Source organism: Eriocheir sinensis, chromosome 4, assembly GCF_024679095.1.
Source record: "Eriocheir sinensis breed Jianghai 21 chromosome 4, ASM2467909v1, whole genome shotgun sequence".
Classification (NCBI taxonomy): Eukaryota; Metazoa; Arthropoda; class Malacostraca; order Decapoda; family Varunidae; genus Eriocheir; species Eriocheir sinensis.
The window spans coordinates 19,185,578-19,204,563 of record NC_066512.1 but is presented as its reverse complement, the minus strand read 5'-3'; the positions used below and the strand labels follow the sequence as shown (position 1 = coordinate 19,204,563).

Genomic DNA, 18,986 nt, shown 5'->3' with positions numbered 1-18,986 from the left:
GTGGATGTTGTCAGGTATTCAGTATGCACAACCACATTCAGCATGTTGTCTTTGCTGGTTTGAGTTTAGTGTTACACTTACTGTGTTTGTTGTGTTCATAATGAAAAGTTGCAAGTTACAGGGATAACACTAATTGGTTGATATTTTTTATTGAGATCTTATGTTAGCTACCTTTTTTGGTTAATTTATATTGTGACAGCATTGCTTCCATTTCTAGGGACTCGAATTGCAAGTATTTTTCTACATTTAAACTACTTTTTTTAAGTACGCAGTCGCCTGAATCTTTAAATAGTTAGGCTTTCTCAGGCGTTCCCCTTACTCATTTCTTTCAAAGCTATCTTACACTGGTTACACAGGGAACTTTGTGTTCAGCAAATCATTTTCCTCACCACCATCCTCCTGCCCACCATGATTGCAGTGTAGTTTGGAGTAGTAGTTTTCCGCGACTTTAACTACCTCATCCATGTTGTTTGTGATCTTATCATTTGCATCTCTTAAGAGTAAACAACTAGTATTTGCCATTGGCCATGTATATACCGTATATGTATCATATTTACTGCTCACCACTGAGGAAGCAAATGGACGCAAGAAAACCTTGAGTGCTTTTGTGTATAACACTCAGGGGAAGTGGAGAATAGATACGGTGCAATACAGAACAAGTGTTTATGTAAGCATAAGAATGCCGGTGCTCCCTAGGGGACAAGAGTCAATTTTAACAGAGGGATTTATAAGTGTCCTTATGCCTATATGAGCACTTGTTCTGCATTGTTCAGTGTCTTTTTTCTACTTCCCCTGGGGATGTAACACATGAAAGAGCTCACCTTTTTTCATGTTTCTTTGCCTTCTAAGTGGCTATCAGCAAACATATAATATATCACATGCTATTTAAGTGACCAATATCCATACACCCACATACATACATTGCATGCACATTAGGTGACTAGCGAATGATAGATAGGTTGCCGTGGTTACATAATGCTTTTAAGGTTGTCATTACCTAAAAAGCAATAACCAATCTCCCTATTTCAGTAAAGGCCCTCCTTTTTTGTTGCCTTGTAAAACCATCAGCTTGCTAATTCTAATTTCTTTTCCAAAATCAAGGCTGTGTTTAGTTACCAGTGACCATTTGTAATGAAAACAATCTTGGGCTGATAAGTTAGTAAGTTAGGAAGGTGTGTAAGGGAGGCCATGACATAACAGGAATAACTCAATAATTGTTCAAATAAAAATAAGTGTACTATAGTAGGATCTCACTAATAATGATCTCCAAAATAATGTTTTCAACTATGATAATGTTAAAATAAATTGCAAGTTTTTACAATAATGTTTAAATTCTTTCAAGTACCAGATGCATTGTTTGATGTCCTCTTCAGACTTGTACCCTGGTCACAGTCAAGGATACATGTATAAAGGGGTTATTGGTGCTGCCACTCATTTTTGCCATTAAAACCCTTCCTATCACTACTAATGTTTAATAGGAACTGCTAGTGCATCAATGCAATATAAAATTTGCCTCAAATGAGTTAATGGGGTTTGTTGTGATGATTCTTCAAAGATTTGTGCATGGCGGCTACTGCGGCTTACCAATGGTAGCATCCCAAGGCTGGTCTCTCACTCCTGACTCATCAACTTCTGTCAAAACATCAAACCCATCAAAGCCAACCCTTGCAACTACTAATTAGAGAAGGAAAATTGTCACACATTAGCACACACACAACTTTAAACCACAGAGTTCAAGAACTACTGAACTGTTGCTGACATGACCATAACCAAGGATAAGAGACAATAAGAATAACCCGCCGTGCCTTATTTTACCCACAATGCATCATGCATCATCTGTGACATCTGACTCTAGTATATGCTCAGTGTTGAGGGGTATCCTGATAGTTCATTGCACTAATTTCCATAATATGACCGTTCACATAGTTTGGCTTTCGTGCATTGAACATCTTTGATACCACTCAATGCTGTTTACATGTAGGTTGGGACAGTGCTTGATGCATAATGTTATCATGTTTATCATGCTCTTATCCTTGGTAACAGTCAGATCCTAGCTTATAAGTTATCATGCTCTATGTTTTAGAGTAGCGCATACACTGTTGTGTGACATTTTGTCCTGTATCACCAATAATTGAAGGGGTTTTCTTTGAAGGGTTTGATGATGCTTTGATGGAGGTGAGTAAGCTAGAGGTGAGAGGTCTGCACTGGAATGCTGCCGTCACTGAGCCTCCATACACTTAAAACAATCATCACATCAAACCTTTTCAACTCTTGTATGTATCCTATATAAACATAATCAGAAAAGAGGTAGATTCAGGAACAGGGTATTAAAATTCATTATGTTAAAAAGTAGCTGCACAAGGGGGGTTGAAGCCAAATTAGTGGGAGAGAATGAAGAAATACTATTTTATTTGTGTAATGCACTGAATTCCACTTTCCCATACATCCACACACCCTCTGTATGTCATGAAAGACATAAGAAAGTGATCCAGTTGCGGAGAGGGTAAAACAAATATTTCTGACGCTGGGGATTGAACCCGTGATCTGCCAGGTTGGATGCTAGTCCTTTACCAATTTGGTCAAAGTGTTACCATACTAACTGAGTGGGTTTGGTTGGCTTTGGCGCATCAGGCGGGTCGCTGCACGTAGCCTCATTTTCCTATTCAATTGGTCCTCATTATACGCAGCTTATTGGTGTTAGGACCTTGTGGATACCCAAATCAGCGTATGTTCAGGTGACAAATCCCATATTTAAAGTTGTGTAGTATTTTCATATATCCTACGTAAATCGTTCATCTTTAGATCTCATATAGATAACTTATAATACCTCATACGATTTAAATGCTATATAAATCTTTGCTTCTATGTACTATTGAGGGAGCATTGATAAGACAGTATTAGCCCAGAACATTTTGTGGGTTTGCTAGGTATTAACTGTGTTGTCACCACCTTCTCTCTTTGTCTCGTGAGGATATTAATCTTACTAAAATTTCACATATTACCTTACCTCTTTAGTTTTACTTGTGTGTTAACCCCTTCAACACGAGGATGCGTATACTGCGTCCTTGCGTGCCCCGTACCACATCCAAGGACGTGCATACTGCGTCGTAGCTCGCTTTAGCCAGTATACGAGTTACTTTATCTCTTATATTTATGCTTACATCTCAAAATTATCAATTAATTTATGTTTCTTTATGTGCACCATTTAATTCTGCATGTTTTCATATATAATACATGATGATTATGTTGAGTTTATGAATGAAAACTTATATTCAATAGCGACATTTGAAATTTTGCGTGCGCAGCGATCCCGGATACAGCACGGGGCGCTGTTTTGGGCCGGCCGTAGTGAAGGGGTTAAATGTATCTTGTCCAGTATTGATGATATCTAATACAGTAGTATTGTTCATGTGTTGGCTACTGCCATGTTGATTTGTCCTAAGGGGGATGATAAATGTAAAGAATAATGAAAACTAATTTAACTGCAATAAGTTTATAATTTAGCAGTATTGTGTAAAGCACCAGCAAAATTAAAAAGAAAGATAACTCAATAGTGGGATATGATTTATTTTTATGGCTCTGTATGCACAAAGATGTAGTTTATTTTATAAGATCTTGATTTGCTATATGGACTTCTCTTACTCACAAGTCTCTCTCAATTTCACTCCCACTCCTTGTGAGTTTCCCTTGCCATGTTGATAAATATCTCCTTTGAGTTCCTTTTAACAGTAAGTGGTGTAGGCAATTCTGTGAGGATATTTGATGGGTATGGAGGAGGAGGGGCGTAAGGGATAAAGCCCGTTTTTTCTAGTTTACACTGGGAAAGGCAGTCTATGCATCTCAGGACGAACAAAAATTAAATTCCAAGGGAAAAGTGACCTTGTATTCAGTGTATCAAGGGTCAGGAGTCGTGTAATTTGTTCCGAGTTTGGTAGCTGTTCTCAAACTTAACTTTATTTTACTCTAAAGTAGATCATTCTGCCTTATGCCCCTTCTCAGCCAGATGCCTCATTTGTAAGTTCTTAAAAATACTTTGAATATATTGCCCTGGAATGCACGACATCTTACCAGTATAAACACAGACAACTACTAACCATTACACCACAAAGGGGCATGCATATCCACCCCCAAAACAGGGATGGAGTATTTGTATTCGGTATTCATATTCAAATACATTCGAATATCGTATTTTGGTGTAGTATTTGTATTTGTATTTGAATAAATATTGATAGAAATCAAAGTATTCTCATTCGCATTCGTGTTCTGCGAATAATCTGACGTATACTTCCTTACAACTCCAGCCTCCTGTTGGTCGGATGTGTAATCGCCATGTATAGCACAGGGTTCGCAGACTGTGACAGCGCAGCTGGCTGTTGGAGTCTGACTCAGTTGCCACTTGCCAGTGTGGACACTAATTGTGTGTTCATGAGCTCATTTTACTGTTGCATAACTTCAGAACAGTTCTACATCCAGTTATGTCGAGAAGGTATTTTTCAATGAAAAGCATCCTTGAATACTTTGAAGAAGTTTTTTTTTTCCCAACAAAAGGAGACGGCTCAAGGACAACAAAAAGAGTGTAGAATAAAAAGCCCGCTGCTCACTGCTCCCATAATAGACAAAAATAAAGAGTGGCCAAAAGAGAGGTCAATTTCGGGTGGAGAGGTGTCTTGATACACTCTTCTTGAATGAGGTCAAGTCATAGGCAGGAGGAAATGCAGATGAAGGAAGGCTGTTCCAGAGTTCACCAGTGTAGGGGATGAAAGATGCTGGTTAACTCTTGCATAAGGGGTTTGGACAGTATAGGGATGAGCTAGAGTAGAAAGTCGAGTGCAGTGGGGCCGCGGGAGGGGGGGAGGCATGCAGTTAGCAAGTTCAGAAGAGCAGTCAGCATGAAAATATCGATAGAAGATTGAAAGAGAGGCAACATGGCGGTGGAATTTAGGAGGTAGAAGACTCAGTATGAAGGGGGGAATTGATGAGACGAAGAGCCTTTGACTCTTACTTTGGCCAAGAAAGCTGTGTGAGTGGAGGCCCCCCACACATGTGATGCATACTCCATACGAGGGCGGACAAGGCCCCTGTATATGGACAGCATCTGTGCGGGGGAGAAAAACTGGCGGAGACGATACAGAACGCCCAACCTCGAGGAAGCTGATTTAGTGAGAGAACATAATGTATTTGTATTCGAATTAAAACCATTTCAGTGCATTCGAATTTGCATTCATTGGAATTTGAAGTATTCGTATTCGAATACACAATTTTTGTATTCACTCCATCCCTGCCTCAAAATAGGTAATTATTGTGAAATTAAAAAAGCACTTTTGCGTTTTATTTTATTTCTTTGTTTATTATTTCAGATGGATGTTTTGCATGAGTGATGTAACCAGAAAGAAAATATAGCCGCTGCGTTAGCCTCGGCTGCCTCGTCCCCAAGATGGCCACGCTCATCCGGCCAGGGAATCTCAGAAACCCTGAAGTAGCTGACCTGTTTGAGCGTGAGGATCCTGAGAGACTCTTTGATGACCTACGGGAAATTGGCCATGGGAGTTTTGGAGCCGTGTATTACGCTCGCCATGTCGCAACTAAAGAGGTAAATTGGTTCTGGTTAGTTGATGAAAGGTATAAGAACACATAAATTTAACTTTTTCTTTTGTGTGCTGTTCTGTATATTGATTTTTATGTATAATAAACACTATATATATATATATATATATATATATATATATATATATATATATATATATATATATATATATATATATATATATATATATATATATATATATATAAAAACATAATAGTATATGATTTCATTGTGCATTTTTTTTTTTCTTTTTCTCATTATGTTCTATTTGATCACATCACTTTGTGCTTTGCTTTGCTGAATTGAAGATTGTTATCAAGCTTTGTCATTTCATTATCCAGGTGGTGGCTATCAAGAAAATGTCATATAATGGGAAGCAAAGTGCTGACAAGTGGCAAGACATCCTGAAAGAAATAAGATTTTTGCGCAGCCTTCGCCACCCTAACACAGTCACCTACAGAGGATGTTATCTCAAGGAGTCAACTGTTTGGGTAAGTGCAGAAGCCTTAAAAAGATGCCAAGGTATTAGCAGGCTGTTCTTATGTGAGTCATTTATTGTCTTTCCAGGAAGCTATATGCTAGAAGTCCTATAGCATAGAGAAAAAGCATCTGATGTGAAAAAAAGGACGCTTCCGATGAGTGCTACTAGTACAAAAGATCTGTAGATGATCGTAACATTTCAAACTCTTCAAATTCTTTTACTTCTTACTTACATAGAATAAATTTTCCAAAGATTAGATAAGAATAAGTTTTGAGATGCAGTACCTTATACATTGTGTAGACCAAGCATAACTAAACCACCAAAAACATCTGTATTTTTTTCTTTCTACAACTTGCATGCTTTTAAGAGTTGAAGATCAAGACCCTTCTCAAACCAAAATTGGGCATGCATTGAAACCATCACTTTGATGTAAAATATCATACTACATTGATCGTAGTCAATAATGTTTGGGATGGCAGTTCAAGAATATTGTAAATGTGTAATGTTGTAATTCTTATTTCATAAATGCTCCTTGATTTGTTTGAGGCTCAAGAGTGATGCTGTCAAGCCAGAAAGCAGGGTGTTGGTCAAGATGTGTAATTTTATTGTCTTTCACAGCTGGTAATGGAATATTGTCTTGGATCGGCATCAGACATTATAGAAGTCCATCGACAACCTCTGCGAGAAGAAGAAATCAGTGCCATCTGCGAAGGCTGTTTACAAGGCCTTTCATATTTACATTCTTTAGGGAAAATTCATAGAGATGTTAAAGCTGGAAATATTCTCCTAACAGAAAATGGCACAGTAAAGCTTGGTAAGTTTGTTGTGTACATTTTGATTTTGTATGTTCCATCAGATTGTTTGGGCTTGAATCCCTTTAAATATTCATAGCTATAGTTGCCTTGAATATTCTTTATTTATTTTTTTTTTTTTATACCTATTCTCATGATTTTTAATTAATAATTTTTCTACAGCTGACTTTGGAAGTGCAAGTATAACATCACCTGCCAATAGCTTTGTTGGAACACCATACTGGATGGCTCCTGAAGTTATATTAGCTATGGATGAAGGACAATATGATGGAAAGGTGAGAAGCTGCCTAAGTATATAAAGTAAATCAATAAAATTCTTTGTTAAAGGCATGAGCCAGGTAGTTAAACTGAAAAGTTCTTGTGAGTGTTAGGCAGGAAGGTAAATGTCTTATCTTTTAGCACACCGACTCATACAAAGCTAATACTAGAAAATTTGTAATAAGGAATAAATGGGAGTGGACTTGTAACTGTACTATTATATCCCAAAGGGTCGTAAATCTCATTCCATCTTTCTCCAGTTATGAACTTTCTAAAAATTGAACGTCAACTGTGTGTAGGTGTCTTACCAAGTTTTTGTTCATTACAGGTTGATGTATGGTCATTAGGCATCACATGCATAGAACTGGCTGAACGCAAACCACCTTACTTCAACATGAATGCCATGAGTGCCTTGTACCACATTGCCCAAAATGATGCCCCCAAAATGTCAGCCCCTGATTGGTCCAAAGACTTCCAGCACTTTGTTGAAGCTTGCCTTCAGAAATCACCACCTGATCGACCTACCTCGGCAAGACTCCTCACTGTAAGTTGAAATTGGTGCATATATATTATTTGTGATTTATATATGATCAGTTAATCAAATCATCATCCTATTGTCTTCAAGGATGCCAACTTACTCCTAGTGGTGCCCTCAAAATAGAGCAAACCTTTTGAAATTGAGTTGACTCAAAATCATGTTGGTGACAATAATCCATATTCAGCTCTACTAAAAAAAATATATCGATGTGAAAAAATGTATTACCTACATATGGAAAACTGCAGTTTTATGTATAGCCAATCTACCAAACACTTTTTTTCTTTTTTCTTTTTTTTCTCCCTTACGTAGGGTCTCCCCTGCAATACACTCAATGGAGTTTATTATTGTTATATGATATTTTGGAAGATGTTTTTCCTTATGCTTTTTTTTTAATAGGCAAAAGTATATTGCTCCTAACAGCAAGTATACCTTGAAATAAAGATAAAGAAATTCCTCTAAAGAGGATTTTGTTTAGTATGTTATTTTAAAAGATAATGTGACTAATTTAACTCAAGATAGGTACCAGAGATCATCTTCAGCCATTACTAGTCCACTGCAGAACATAGGCCTTTCCAAGTGCTGTCTTCATCTCTGTCTGATCCTACCTGCTCCAGCAACCTTCAAACACATGATAGCCAGCACCTTATGGCATAAATCAACAAAGAATGACCTCACTTTGTTGTACAGAAAATCTCATTAGTAAGGAAGCATATATGAGTTTTCTGAGTCAAGACCTATATATAACTGTTTGGGGTTTTGTTGGGTTAGGTTAGGTTAAGTTTAGGATATCTTCAGACACTTGACAGTCAGCACCATATGGTATAAATAAACAAAGAATGACCTCACTCTTGTATAGAAAGTCTCATTAGTAAGGAAGCATATATGAATTTTCTGAGTCATGACCTATATAGTAACTTTGGGGTTTAGCTAGGTTAGGTGGTCCATTCCTGAAAAAAATATGTGGCATTCATGTAGCAAGGATTATCTAAAGATGAAATATTGCTATATACGAGTAATATACAGCATGGTCAGCCTACACTGGCCTTGTACATTTTTGGGACAGGATTCTTGTTGCTTAGTTGGCATAGCTACTTCCACCACCTGTACTCACACTTTATCTATGCTGGATAGTGCAACACTATCCTGGTCAATAGCAACGGTGCGAGATTGTCGTACTCAGCATCTTATGTTTGCTGATTTCCGACCTCAAATCTGTCTCCTCCACCCCAATAACTGGCTTCATATATAGTTATCTATAAAATGGTTAATTACTGGTATTTCTTGGCAATAGTTAGAAGTCAGAAACTGGTTAATACGATACTCTGAGTGCGATAATCTGGCAACGGTGGTCGATAGATGCACTTCATTTAAAGATGGTGTATGTCTGTGTCCTGTGCCAGTCTACAACAGGCCTTTCTCAATGTTCTCCATTCCTCTGATGTTAGTGTACTGCATCCTGCTCTGGCAAATGCTCTGATTGAAGACAGCATAGGTATGTCAGTAAGTAGGAAAAGTCAAGTAGTTTATGAACGCTTTAGAAAGGTGAGGATATGATGGACTGAATAAAAACATTGTTTAAGAAAATAACCAGGATAGAGAGAGAACATTTGTGAATGAAGATGGAGAGTGCTGAAGTATGAAGCTGTAGTGATGAGAAACTAGAAATGTATGAGGAAATTAAGCTTCTGAGAGATTAAGTGAGAAAGGTAAGAAATGTATAAGTGGATTGTGTGGGGGAGAGATAACCATGAAATGAGGAAGCAGCCAAGAGGAACACAGGGGTAATTAAGTAAAACAAAAGAGGATAAAGAGTTAAAAAGAAAGAGGAGTGAAGAGGAGGCCAAAGCTGATGTTAGTCAAGCTGTGGACACAGTTGGAGCTGTAAAGACAAAGTGGGAGAGAGGAGTCTCAGAGAAAGGTAAAGTTCAAAACCATAATTCAGCAGCAAAGACAGGAAGAAAGAGTGACTTTGGAGAACTAGTAAAGATACTGCAACAAAAAGAGAGAGTGGTCAGAATCTCACCAGAGAGGTACAAGTGTATAGTGGTCTTCGGAAGTTGAGAAAAAGATCAGTGTGAATAAAATCTGGGATGAAGAGAGAGCAGATGATATAGTCTTCAAGGTGAATTGTTACTGAACAAACAATAGTATTACATAAATGACCAATGTGATTGTCTTTACCTGTGGTAGAGGTATGCATTTTTGTCTTAGCTATAATACAAAATATAACCAAAGACTTGAAAGCTAGTCAGTGCTCTCATAATTGTCAACCTTGATTTCATTATTTACACAAGCTTGTAACAATTTTATCATAGTTATCTTTTATTTGTAAACTTTCTCTTCATAGCACGAGTTTATTTTGAGACATCGGTCATCCCACATCATCCTGGATCTGATCGCTCGAACAAAGAAGGCAGTCCGTGAGTTTGATAACTTAAACTATAGGAAAATGAAGAAAATTCTCCTGTATGAGACTGAGAGTCAACAGGGGGATGTTGAAGGTGAGTTTCTGAAGTATTTTGGTGTATTTGAAAACTACTTTTTACGTTGTTACATGATTTTTATGAATTATTTTTATTGAAGAGTAGATATTTGAGTGGTAAATGACAGCAGTGATAAAGATTGAAATGATAATGAGTAGCATTATCACCATAAGTCCTTCTCAGTGAATATGATGCTATGTATGGGAATCCTTGTTAAAATTTTTTAAAAGGTAATGTTCAATCATATTGGATTTTATCAAGGATATGTAGGAAAAGTAATATTTAAAGCATTCAAGTGATTTATTTTTATCAGATTTAGATATTGAATAAAAACTAAGTGGTTCATGATGATACAAGATACTTCATCACTACAAAGTGGCTACTTAAGAATAGACCGTTAAAGTCCAAGTAGAATATATATGCATTATTTCTTGGCCAGACAATTTTGGCATTTTATGGATCATTTGTGAGGTTATCTGCATTAATGCATCCTGACACTCGTGTTCATAAAAAAACGCGGTGGTGATACATGGTTACTTTGTTGCTCGTTCAGGATCATACGTTAGCCTTTTACTTTTTATCTAGAACATTTGTATTAATACTTGGCAATATATAGTACTCTGCTACCTTTCATATGACATTTGAAGTAAACATAGGTTCAGCAGATAGATATATTAGTCTACCTTGAGGTAACAGAAAATAGATATTGTATTTGCCAGTGCTTAGGACCGCTTCCATTCTGTATATGAGGTTAGAAGTATTCTCTCTATAGAAGATGACTCTCACATCTAGAGTCAGTGGGAGCTTGTTGCCCCAGTAACCCCAGTTCTTTCTTACTCCTCCCACTGACCAGTAAATCATGCCATGAATACCATTCTAAACAACACAGCATTGCTTGGGTTTTACCTTTATCTAGCTTCTGTGAGGTTTGCAGGCTCGGTAAGCAGCATGCTCTGCCTCTGTAGATGTAAACCACCTGATGAAATGTATTTATAACTGTTAGCAACTCCCCAGATATTTAGGTTTATTATTCACATTTTTACACTGGCAAATATGGTATAAAAAAGATATTAAATTAGGAATTAAATAGCAGGTTGCTTTTAAAGAAATATTTAGTAAAGGCATGTGCATTTACTTCTCCCTCTGAATCATCTAGAATGTAATTGCTCAGGCGCTTCCAACCAAATGCAATCATATTTTCAATAATGACATAGAAGTCATTTATTAACTTATTAACTTGTCTTTGCCTCTTGCTTTGGGTATGGATTTATTTGCATTATTATTATTTTTTTTTTTTCTGAGATGAAATCTGTGTGATACTGGTGCCACTAAGGTCATTGTGTGTTTTATTTAAGTTTTATGACTCACAGCAGAACCTTTTTAGGTGCACACATTGTGCTCCTCATATGAGGCCACTAATTGGGTATGGTGCCAAGTAGTGGCAAAAGTGTAATTGCTGATGTTAGTTATCTGCCCATTTAAGGTTGGTATTACTTTAAAAGACCATGCACACCTTATGAGAGTCTTTTATTCATGTTCAAGTTTAACTTTGAAATTAACCAGCCAAGACAAAGCAGTGTTGGCAGCTGTATATGTAGATGGTAAGATAGCCCAACTTATATTTGCCCCGACCATCAGTAACTCTAAGTTGTTTAACTAATGATGTGTCAGTAAAGTAGCGAGTATTCTTTTTTATTTTCATGGTAAATTTGATATTGGGGCATAGAAATAGCCAATCCATTTTAACATTCAAAGCTAATATTTGTAGCTGCTACTGGTTCATCATTTTCATATGACCTGTTTTCCTTTGTTGATTCAGTTGTTGTACAAATAATGGGCTCATGACTGCACATTAGTGTCCCTTAACTTTTTATCATTTATGTTGAATCAAAACATTTTTCATTGTGTTGTATTTTAATTACTGTGTATGTGTATACTAGAATTTTTGGATTACACCTTAGACTTCCTTTAGATAAACACTAATTTTGAATCTGATGCTAAGGTAAAATAACACATAAGTTACACCTTTCCTTGAGGTAGTTTAACAATTGTAGGAGAACCAGTAACATTACACTTTTACTGACTCACAGACTCCACAGAGGAGGATGCGGCTGGAGGCGACAGCAGCAAGAGCAACAGCATCACATCAGAGAAGTCGGTCATATCAGCTGGGGTCAGTCAGTCGTCCCAGTCGCAGTCATCTTCCACCAACTCCCTCCACCATCACCATTTGCTTCATCAACCACCACACCCATATCAGACACCATCTCCACCCATGCTGCAGCCATCACATTCACCATACATTGCTCCTCAAGTGCCACCACATCACCATCATCCCTCACATCTTCCATCACATTATTCACCTCAATCACCACATCATGGACTTGTATATCAACACCAGACCCCCTCATCACTCTCACCTTCACCCTCATCATCATCCTTGCACCAAGCAGAACTAGGTATCCCAAATAATAATCATCACCCATTAACACCATCTTCACCACTCATAGACACCTTTAGCATTACCTCCATTGCTAGTACCAATGCAACATCCTCCACCACCCCAACCCTTCTCCTTCAGCTTCCGGGGCAGAATGCTCCTTCAACCACTACAAACAACAACGACACCAACAACGCGTCTTCTACCGTCAAGTCGCGCCGAGGAAGGGTAGGCGGCTCCTCCCCTTTGCCTTCCACCACTCACGTTGCCACCTGCTCGCTAGCTTGGACGGTGCACCACACCCCCAGATTAACTCACATGCTCATTGCCATAATTAGTGCCAGACTAACCAGCTAGTCTCTTGGCTGCCTGACAGTTCTTAGCTGACTAACTGTGATGATGGTTTGACATGCTTTTCAGTTTGCACCCTCTCCCATAAATAACAGGAAGGGAAATCATGTAAGCTAATAATTCATTCTTTGGAAATATGCTGGCTTAGTTTGCAGGAAAATTATTAACATTGCTTTCTGTCTTCTGCTCTGTAAGCAAATATATGCAGCTTCAAAACTGCTTGTAGAGGTTAATACATTTTCAAGGTAACTAAAATATATGAATATTAGAACTTGGGGAAAAACAGTCATCCAAGGATATGTTAGTGAGGCAAGCTAGCTATATAATTTGACTGTTGAGTATATGTAATAACATATATGAAAATGAGTAATGCCTGCTGTGTTGGACTTGCTTGAGGACATTGATAAAGGTAAAACTGCTGAATAAATACCATGCTATTTGTTTCATGCATGCAGCAAGTTAGTTTGCTGTGTACTAAAGACTGGAAAATGAAGAATGATCATTATACTATGTTTTGTAACAGACAAATGAAAGGAAATCTTCTCCCAAATTAAAGAATATTGAGGCTGGAAACTGAACCCCGATAAACTATTTTCGCCTCAAACCCTTGTCAAAATGGTTGCATGACCATTTTGGTCTGTTAAAGTTGCCTTTGTCTAAATAGGGGCTGCTGATCATTGTAAGACCATATTCCATATACAGTCAATGCCACCTTTGTCAACCCACAGAACTTGTCAAGATTGGTAGGTGCAAGTCGTCTGGTTTTGCTTAAATACGCGATTACATTGAAAGAATGTCTAATGTTGCCATTGGAAGACCAAGAAATAGTACCATTTGCATAGTATATTTACTTTGCTATGTAACAGGCCTGTGATTAATGTAATTTACTAAGTAATTTATGTTTAGCACTCTCACTGCACATGGTTCTCTAGCAGATGTAATGAAACTTGCTAGATCTTTGGCAGGTTTCACTTAGTGGACACCTGATGAAGGGTAGTGTAATTTCAGTAGTTCAGCAGATGCATCTGCTTCACACATGACTTGCAGTGTGTGAAATTCATCACATATCTACCCTGCAGTAGTCAGTGAACTGTATGCCTGCCCTGCATTGGTTGTAAGTGCCTAACCTGCAGAAGCTGAAATCGCTTGAATGCCTAACACAGTAGTATGGCAGTAGGTGTAGTTGACTGCTTGCCATAGAGGTCCTAGGTGGATACGAGACAAACATTAGATACAATTGATAATACTTATAATACAGTCATTGCAGGTTGACTTATACCACAGTCTACACTAGATGCCATTAGATGTGTACCTGGCCTGCATTAATAGCAGTCAGCTGTGGCTTTATACTGCTGTATAGCTGCCCTGCATAGGCTGCACTTAGCTGCCTGTTTGATCTGCAATTGATTCTATGCAATGGCCTGACCTGTATCAAATGTAAAGTGCCATGTTGTAGACCCATGGTATGAGTGACTTGTCGTAGTTATTTGGAGTATAAAACAGAAATCAAATGGCCATAAAGTGGACATGCAGTTAATAAATAAAAAAAATCAATGTCCTATCAGTTAAAGCAGTCCAACACAGCTAAATTCTGATGCACTTAAGTGATATAGCTGGAGTTTGCTATATTTATTTTTATCACCAGTTAGTTTACTTGCAAAAATTAAAGTTTGTATTTGGGATAAAATTGCCCATTATTTACCAGAAAAGATCAACCTCCCCCTTCCCCTACATTGCAGAAAATATCACATGAATCACAGTATTTCCCTCCCTCAGCCCTTGAACTAATAATCTCTTGTACATAGAAGTAGAGACCCTTAGTGTTTTCCCTTTAGTAAGAGCATTGTATAAATTGATGCTTATGAATTTATTCTGTACAATGCTTTCCATGCTATATCTGAAGGTGTTCTATCGGAATGCAATAAACAGAGCCTTTTTGCAAGTAGTGAATTTCTTGTTTTTAAAATGAACTTGTAATTTTGAGGCAGTTCCAAATAACTGCTTCAGAAAAGAATTTTTACCTGTATAATATCTGAACATAAATTATTTTCATTCTGTGAATGCTGTTACAAAAATGGGCTCATGTTCTAAAAGTTTCTCACTAACATGCTTTGGTTGCTGTTAGCTGCACATACTAATACTTTTGTTTGTTCGATGGGCTTAATTGTTGCTTCTTTTGAATGCCCAGTTCTGGATAAGCATATGAGTAGAAGGTGGCTGGAGGCAAATAGGGGAGAGGAGTTTTAGGGATTTAGGGCAATGCAGTGGGTGTACAGCTCAATCACTCAGACCTTACACATGACTTATTTCTGTACATACGTTTTGAATGGTTCTTTCTTGAAAGGTTTGAGTGTCATGTAATATACATATATCTTCATAGACTTGCTTTAAATTACTAACTGCAGTAATGTTAATTCAATTTCAGAATTTAGTTAATGATTTTAGAAATACTGATGAATTAAACATATTTGCAATAGCTAGATGACCTAAAATCAAAATATAGTCCAGCAAGACCATCACAGGGAAATTGGAATCTTATTTGATATATATGTCATATGTTTGCCATCCACAGAAACAGTTTTTCCAGGGATTAACTGGAAGGGGTGTGGCTGAAGTTTGGGAGGGTGTGAGTGAAATTCATCAAGAGCCTAGCTGTTTTTAAGAGAAGACCTCTTTAGTCAGATAAAATGTTGGGACTGAGCATATGTGGTATGTGTCAAGAATTTCACAGATGAAAGGAAAGAGAAGTGCTGTTAAGTGTATGTGTTCTTTGGTCAGTTGATATACGAGCACTGAATACTTTGAGGGCATGGTTAAAGATGGGAACTTTGTGAGAGGTGTTAGGGAGTAGTATGTGTGTGTTAAGGAGGATGCTAAATGATTAAATATTTTAAAGTTATGGTATGTCTGTAGTGAATGATTGTGGGTGTTATTATGGAAGTCTGTAGTTTGCAGAGGGTGAGGGCTGCATTAAATTTGCATCTTATATGAACTCTGTTTGAACAGCAGTGGCTGTTTCATGTTTGATGTGGTTGGGTGTTTAATTCTGTCAACTGAGTACATTTAGCAGTTCCATATGGTGGAGACATGGAGATAAAAAATTCACATTTTTTTTATTCTGTATGTTGTAAGAGAGAACTAAAAGAGATGTAGCTCCTACAATACAGGAGTTTGAGGTCAGGGTCTGGGTCCCCCTCAGATATTTTTTGCGTAGAACACTCATCAGAATGGTCAGTAGGCCTTTTTGACTCACTAGCTACCTTTATGGGAAGCAGAACTTTGAGGAGGATATCATGGCTGAACCTTTAAGCAGAAAACTTTCCCTGGCTAGTGTTTAGGTGCTGGCTGCTGAATTTCCACTTGATAAAGCTATACTCTTTCCAGCCAGGTGAGAGTCGGTGATAACAAAGTGGAAGAAAGTACCAAGATTTGCAGGTTCAATCAGGTGTGATGGGGGAGTACCAATGCTTGTAAACATCATGGCTAGGAAGGAGATATTGCAGTTGTATGAGTGTGACCAGTGTTACCTCTGCTGCATCTTCTTGCCTCCTGGGTATGATTCATTCAGTTCATTCAGGACTCTGTTTTCAGGTGCACTTTATGCCCATTACCCTCCACAGGGATGAGGGGACTGGTTCAGTGGGACAGTGGATCAGATGTATACAACCTAAATGGCACCTAACATAACATCTCCTCCACAGCATTCCCACAGCACTTCTTATAAGCAACCCTTTACTGGAATAACCACAATCCTAGTTGAACAAAACATTCGCAAGAGGCTAGAAGATGCAGAAGAGGTCACACTTGCCACACCTTTAACTGTGACGTCCTCTAGCCCACCTTGATGTTTACAAACAGTGGCTTCCCACCCTACGTGTTACCTCCCTCATGCATCAACCCCTTTGCCTGTTTGGCCTATGCTGCCATCTTGGCTCTACTAGCACAGGCATGAGTATATGGTGTTGTTGATACCTTTGCAGAAGGACAAAGATCTGGATCTTCAAGTTGCTTGTGCTCCCTGTGGATGTAGTTATGTACAGGGATGAAAGTATGGTAGTGAAAATAACATGTTTCTTTTGCTTGTATGTATATTTATGGATGTGGAAGTAGGGTGTGAGTGTTGAAGAGGTTATCAGCCATCTGAAGAAGTGTGAATGGTCAGGGAATAGTAAAAATTTTCATTATTGATTTAGATTATTGATTTAGGCTAGCTACTCAGCTGCGGGCCGAACAGCTGATACCTTCTTCCTTTTCTTTTCACCACAACTTGCTGACCTCCGGTGAAATTAACGAACATGCTGGTAGTTGAATTTTTTACCAGAATTTTACCAAGTTTCTCAATGAATGTAATAAATGTAGACAACTTTGAATTTCGGCACAAAATTCTTGTGAAACTAGCTCAAGTGACCATGCCAAAGAGTGCAGAAAAAGCTGAACAATAGGGGTGGAAAGTTCAAATGTTTTGACTTTCCATTATATTCAATTTTTCCCATAAAGTCAATTGTTCCAATTTTACGACCCACACTGTCAACCAAACTCTCACAAAATTTGAGGGAGTAATATATATATAAATATATATATATATATATATATATATATATATATATATATATATATATATATATATATATATATATATATATATATATATATATATATATATATATATATATTGACTGCCTTATTGCCTTACAGTCCCTGCCTGTCTGTCTGCTTGCCTGCATGTGCTGGACCATGGCAGGCAAAGGCAGTGGTTAAGTCTTTTATTATTATTACATATATATATATATATATATATATATATATATATATATATATATATATATATATATATATATATATATATATATATATATATATAATTTGAATTACATGATAGTTATGGTGGTTTAGTATGAATTATTGGTATGGAAACAAAAGGTCTTGGGTCTTCTGCTATTGTGAATTCAGCATCAGTTCAGTATTCATGGATGTGTTGTAGTAATATTTCATCAGACTTTTTTTTCTATTGCAATCTTATCATCTTATTTGCAAAAATCATTTTCACTACTCGCAAGGATGAATGTGACAGCTCATCTTTGCAGTATGTTTCATCTACTCACAACCAGTTTCTACCTCAGCCCAGCTGCAGAGAAGGACTTTTTGCCTGGAAACAATTGTAGTAGGAACCAATTTACATATAAATTGTATTCAGTATGAATTTTCAAGTATAATTTTGTGTATTATTACCAGTAACTAAAAAAGTAAGGATGCAGAGAAAGTACATTACTCACTTTACTCAGTTTTTTATTTCATTAAAGACTGACAAAGATCAATATTTTCTCTTTTTTTTTTGGTGAAAAGAAAACTTCTCAGTTGTTTGGCAAAATAGGTACTCGAATACATGCACATGTGCATGTGTACACGTGTGCACACACACACACACACACACACACACATCATACACATGTTTTCATTTGAATTGTTGTTAAATACCTTTGTGACTATCAGATTACATATATGTAAATGCAGCAGTTGTGTCATGAGATTTAAAATTGAAATGTTTGTCACAGCCTTGTGGAAATCCAGGAGAGGCAAGCACCAGCAACTTTGCCACAATCAAGACCACGTCCATTGTCAGTAAGCAGCAGAAGGAACATCTTCAAGAAGACATGCATGCAGCTATGTCTGGGTACAAACGAATGCGTCAGGAGCACCAGCGAGCCCTTGTCAAGGTAATATTCTCTTCACTAGGGAATTAGAACTGGCAGCAAGATTGATAATTTTTTAATGAGTATTAATAGAAGTGATATACAGAAGATATTTTAAGGGTAGATTTTTATTTAGTTTAACCCTTTCAATACGGTTATGGAAGAGGATTAATCCTCTTCTAAACCTCTTAATCCTCTTCTAAACTTCTTAACCTCTTCCATTTCTTCTTAAGAGGTTTAGAAGAGGAGTAAAGGGAAAGGAAAGAGGTTTAGAAGAGGATTAATCCTTTTCCCTTTCCAGTTTTATTAAAATGATGTACAGTTAGTTCATAATTCTATTTTATTTATT

At 37.4% G+C, this 18,986-nt stretch overlaps 1 protein-coding gene across 8 annotated transcripts in view; it reads left to right on the top strand.

Annotated features, from left to right (window-relative positions):
* The window catches only part of LOC127009416 (serine/threonine-protein kinase Tao-like), a 36,967-nt gene that overhangs the window by 1,256 nt on the left and 16,725 nt on the right, over positions 1-18,986 (top strand). For 3 of the 8 annotated variants that reach the window (XM_050882528.1, XM_050882513.1, XM_050882520.1), the window contains exons 2-9: positions 5,358-5,590; positions 5,926-6,075; positions 6,684-6,879; positions 7,040-7,152; positions 7,464-7,679; positions 10,021-10,174; positions 12,247-12,824; positions 18,500-18,661. In XM_050882528.1, the coding sequence (XP_050738485.1) occupies positions 5,435-5,590; positions 5,926-6,075; positions 6,684-6,879; positions 7,040-7,152; positions 7,464-7,679; positions 10,021-10,174; positions 12,247-12,824; positions 18,500-18,661 (1,725 nt within the window). In that variant the 5' untranslated portion in view covers positions 5,358-5,434. The remainder of the gene's footprint in view (positions 1-5,357; positions 5,591-5,925; positions 6,076-6,683; positions 6,880-7,039; positions 7,153-7,463; positions 7,680-10,020; positions 10,175-12,246; positions 12,825-18,499; positions 18,662-18,986) is intronic. The other 5 variants (XM_050882545.1, XM_050882543.1, XM_050882555.1 and 2 more) reach the window with 5 other exon arrangements.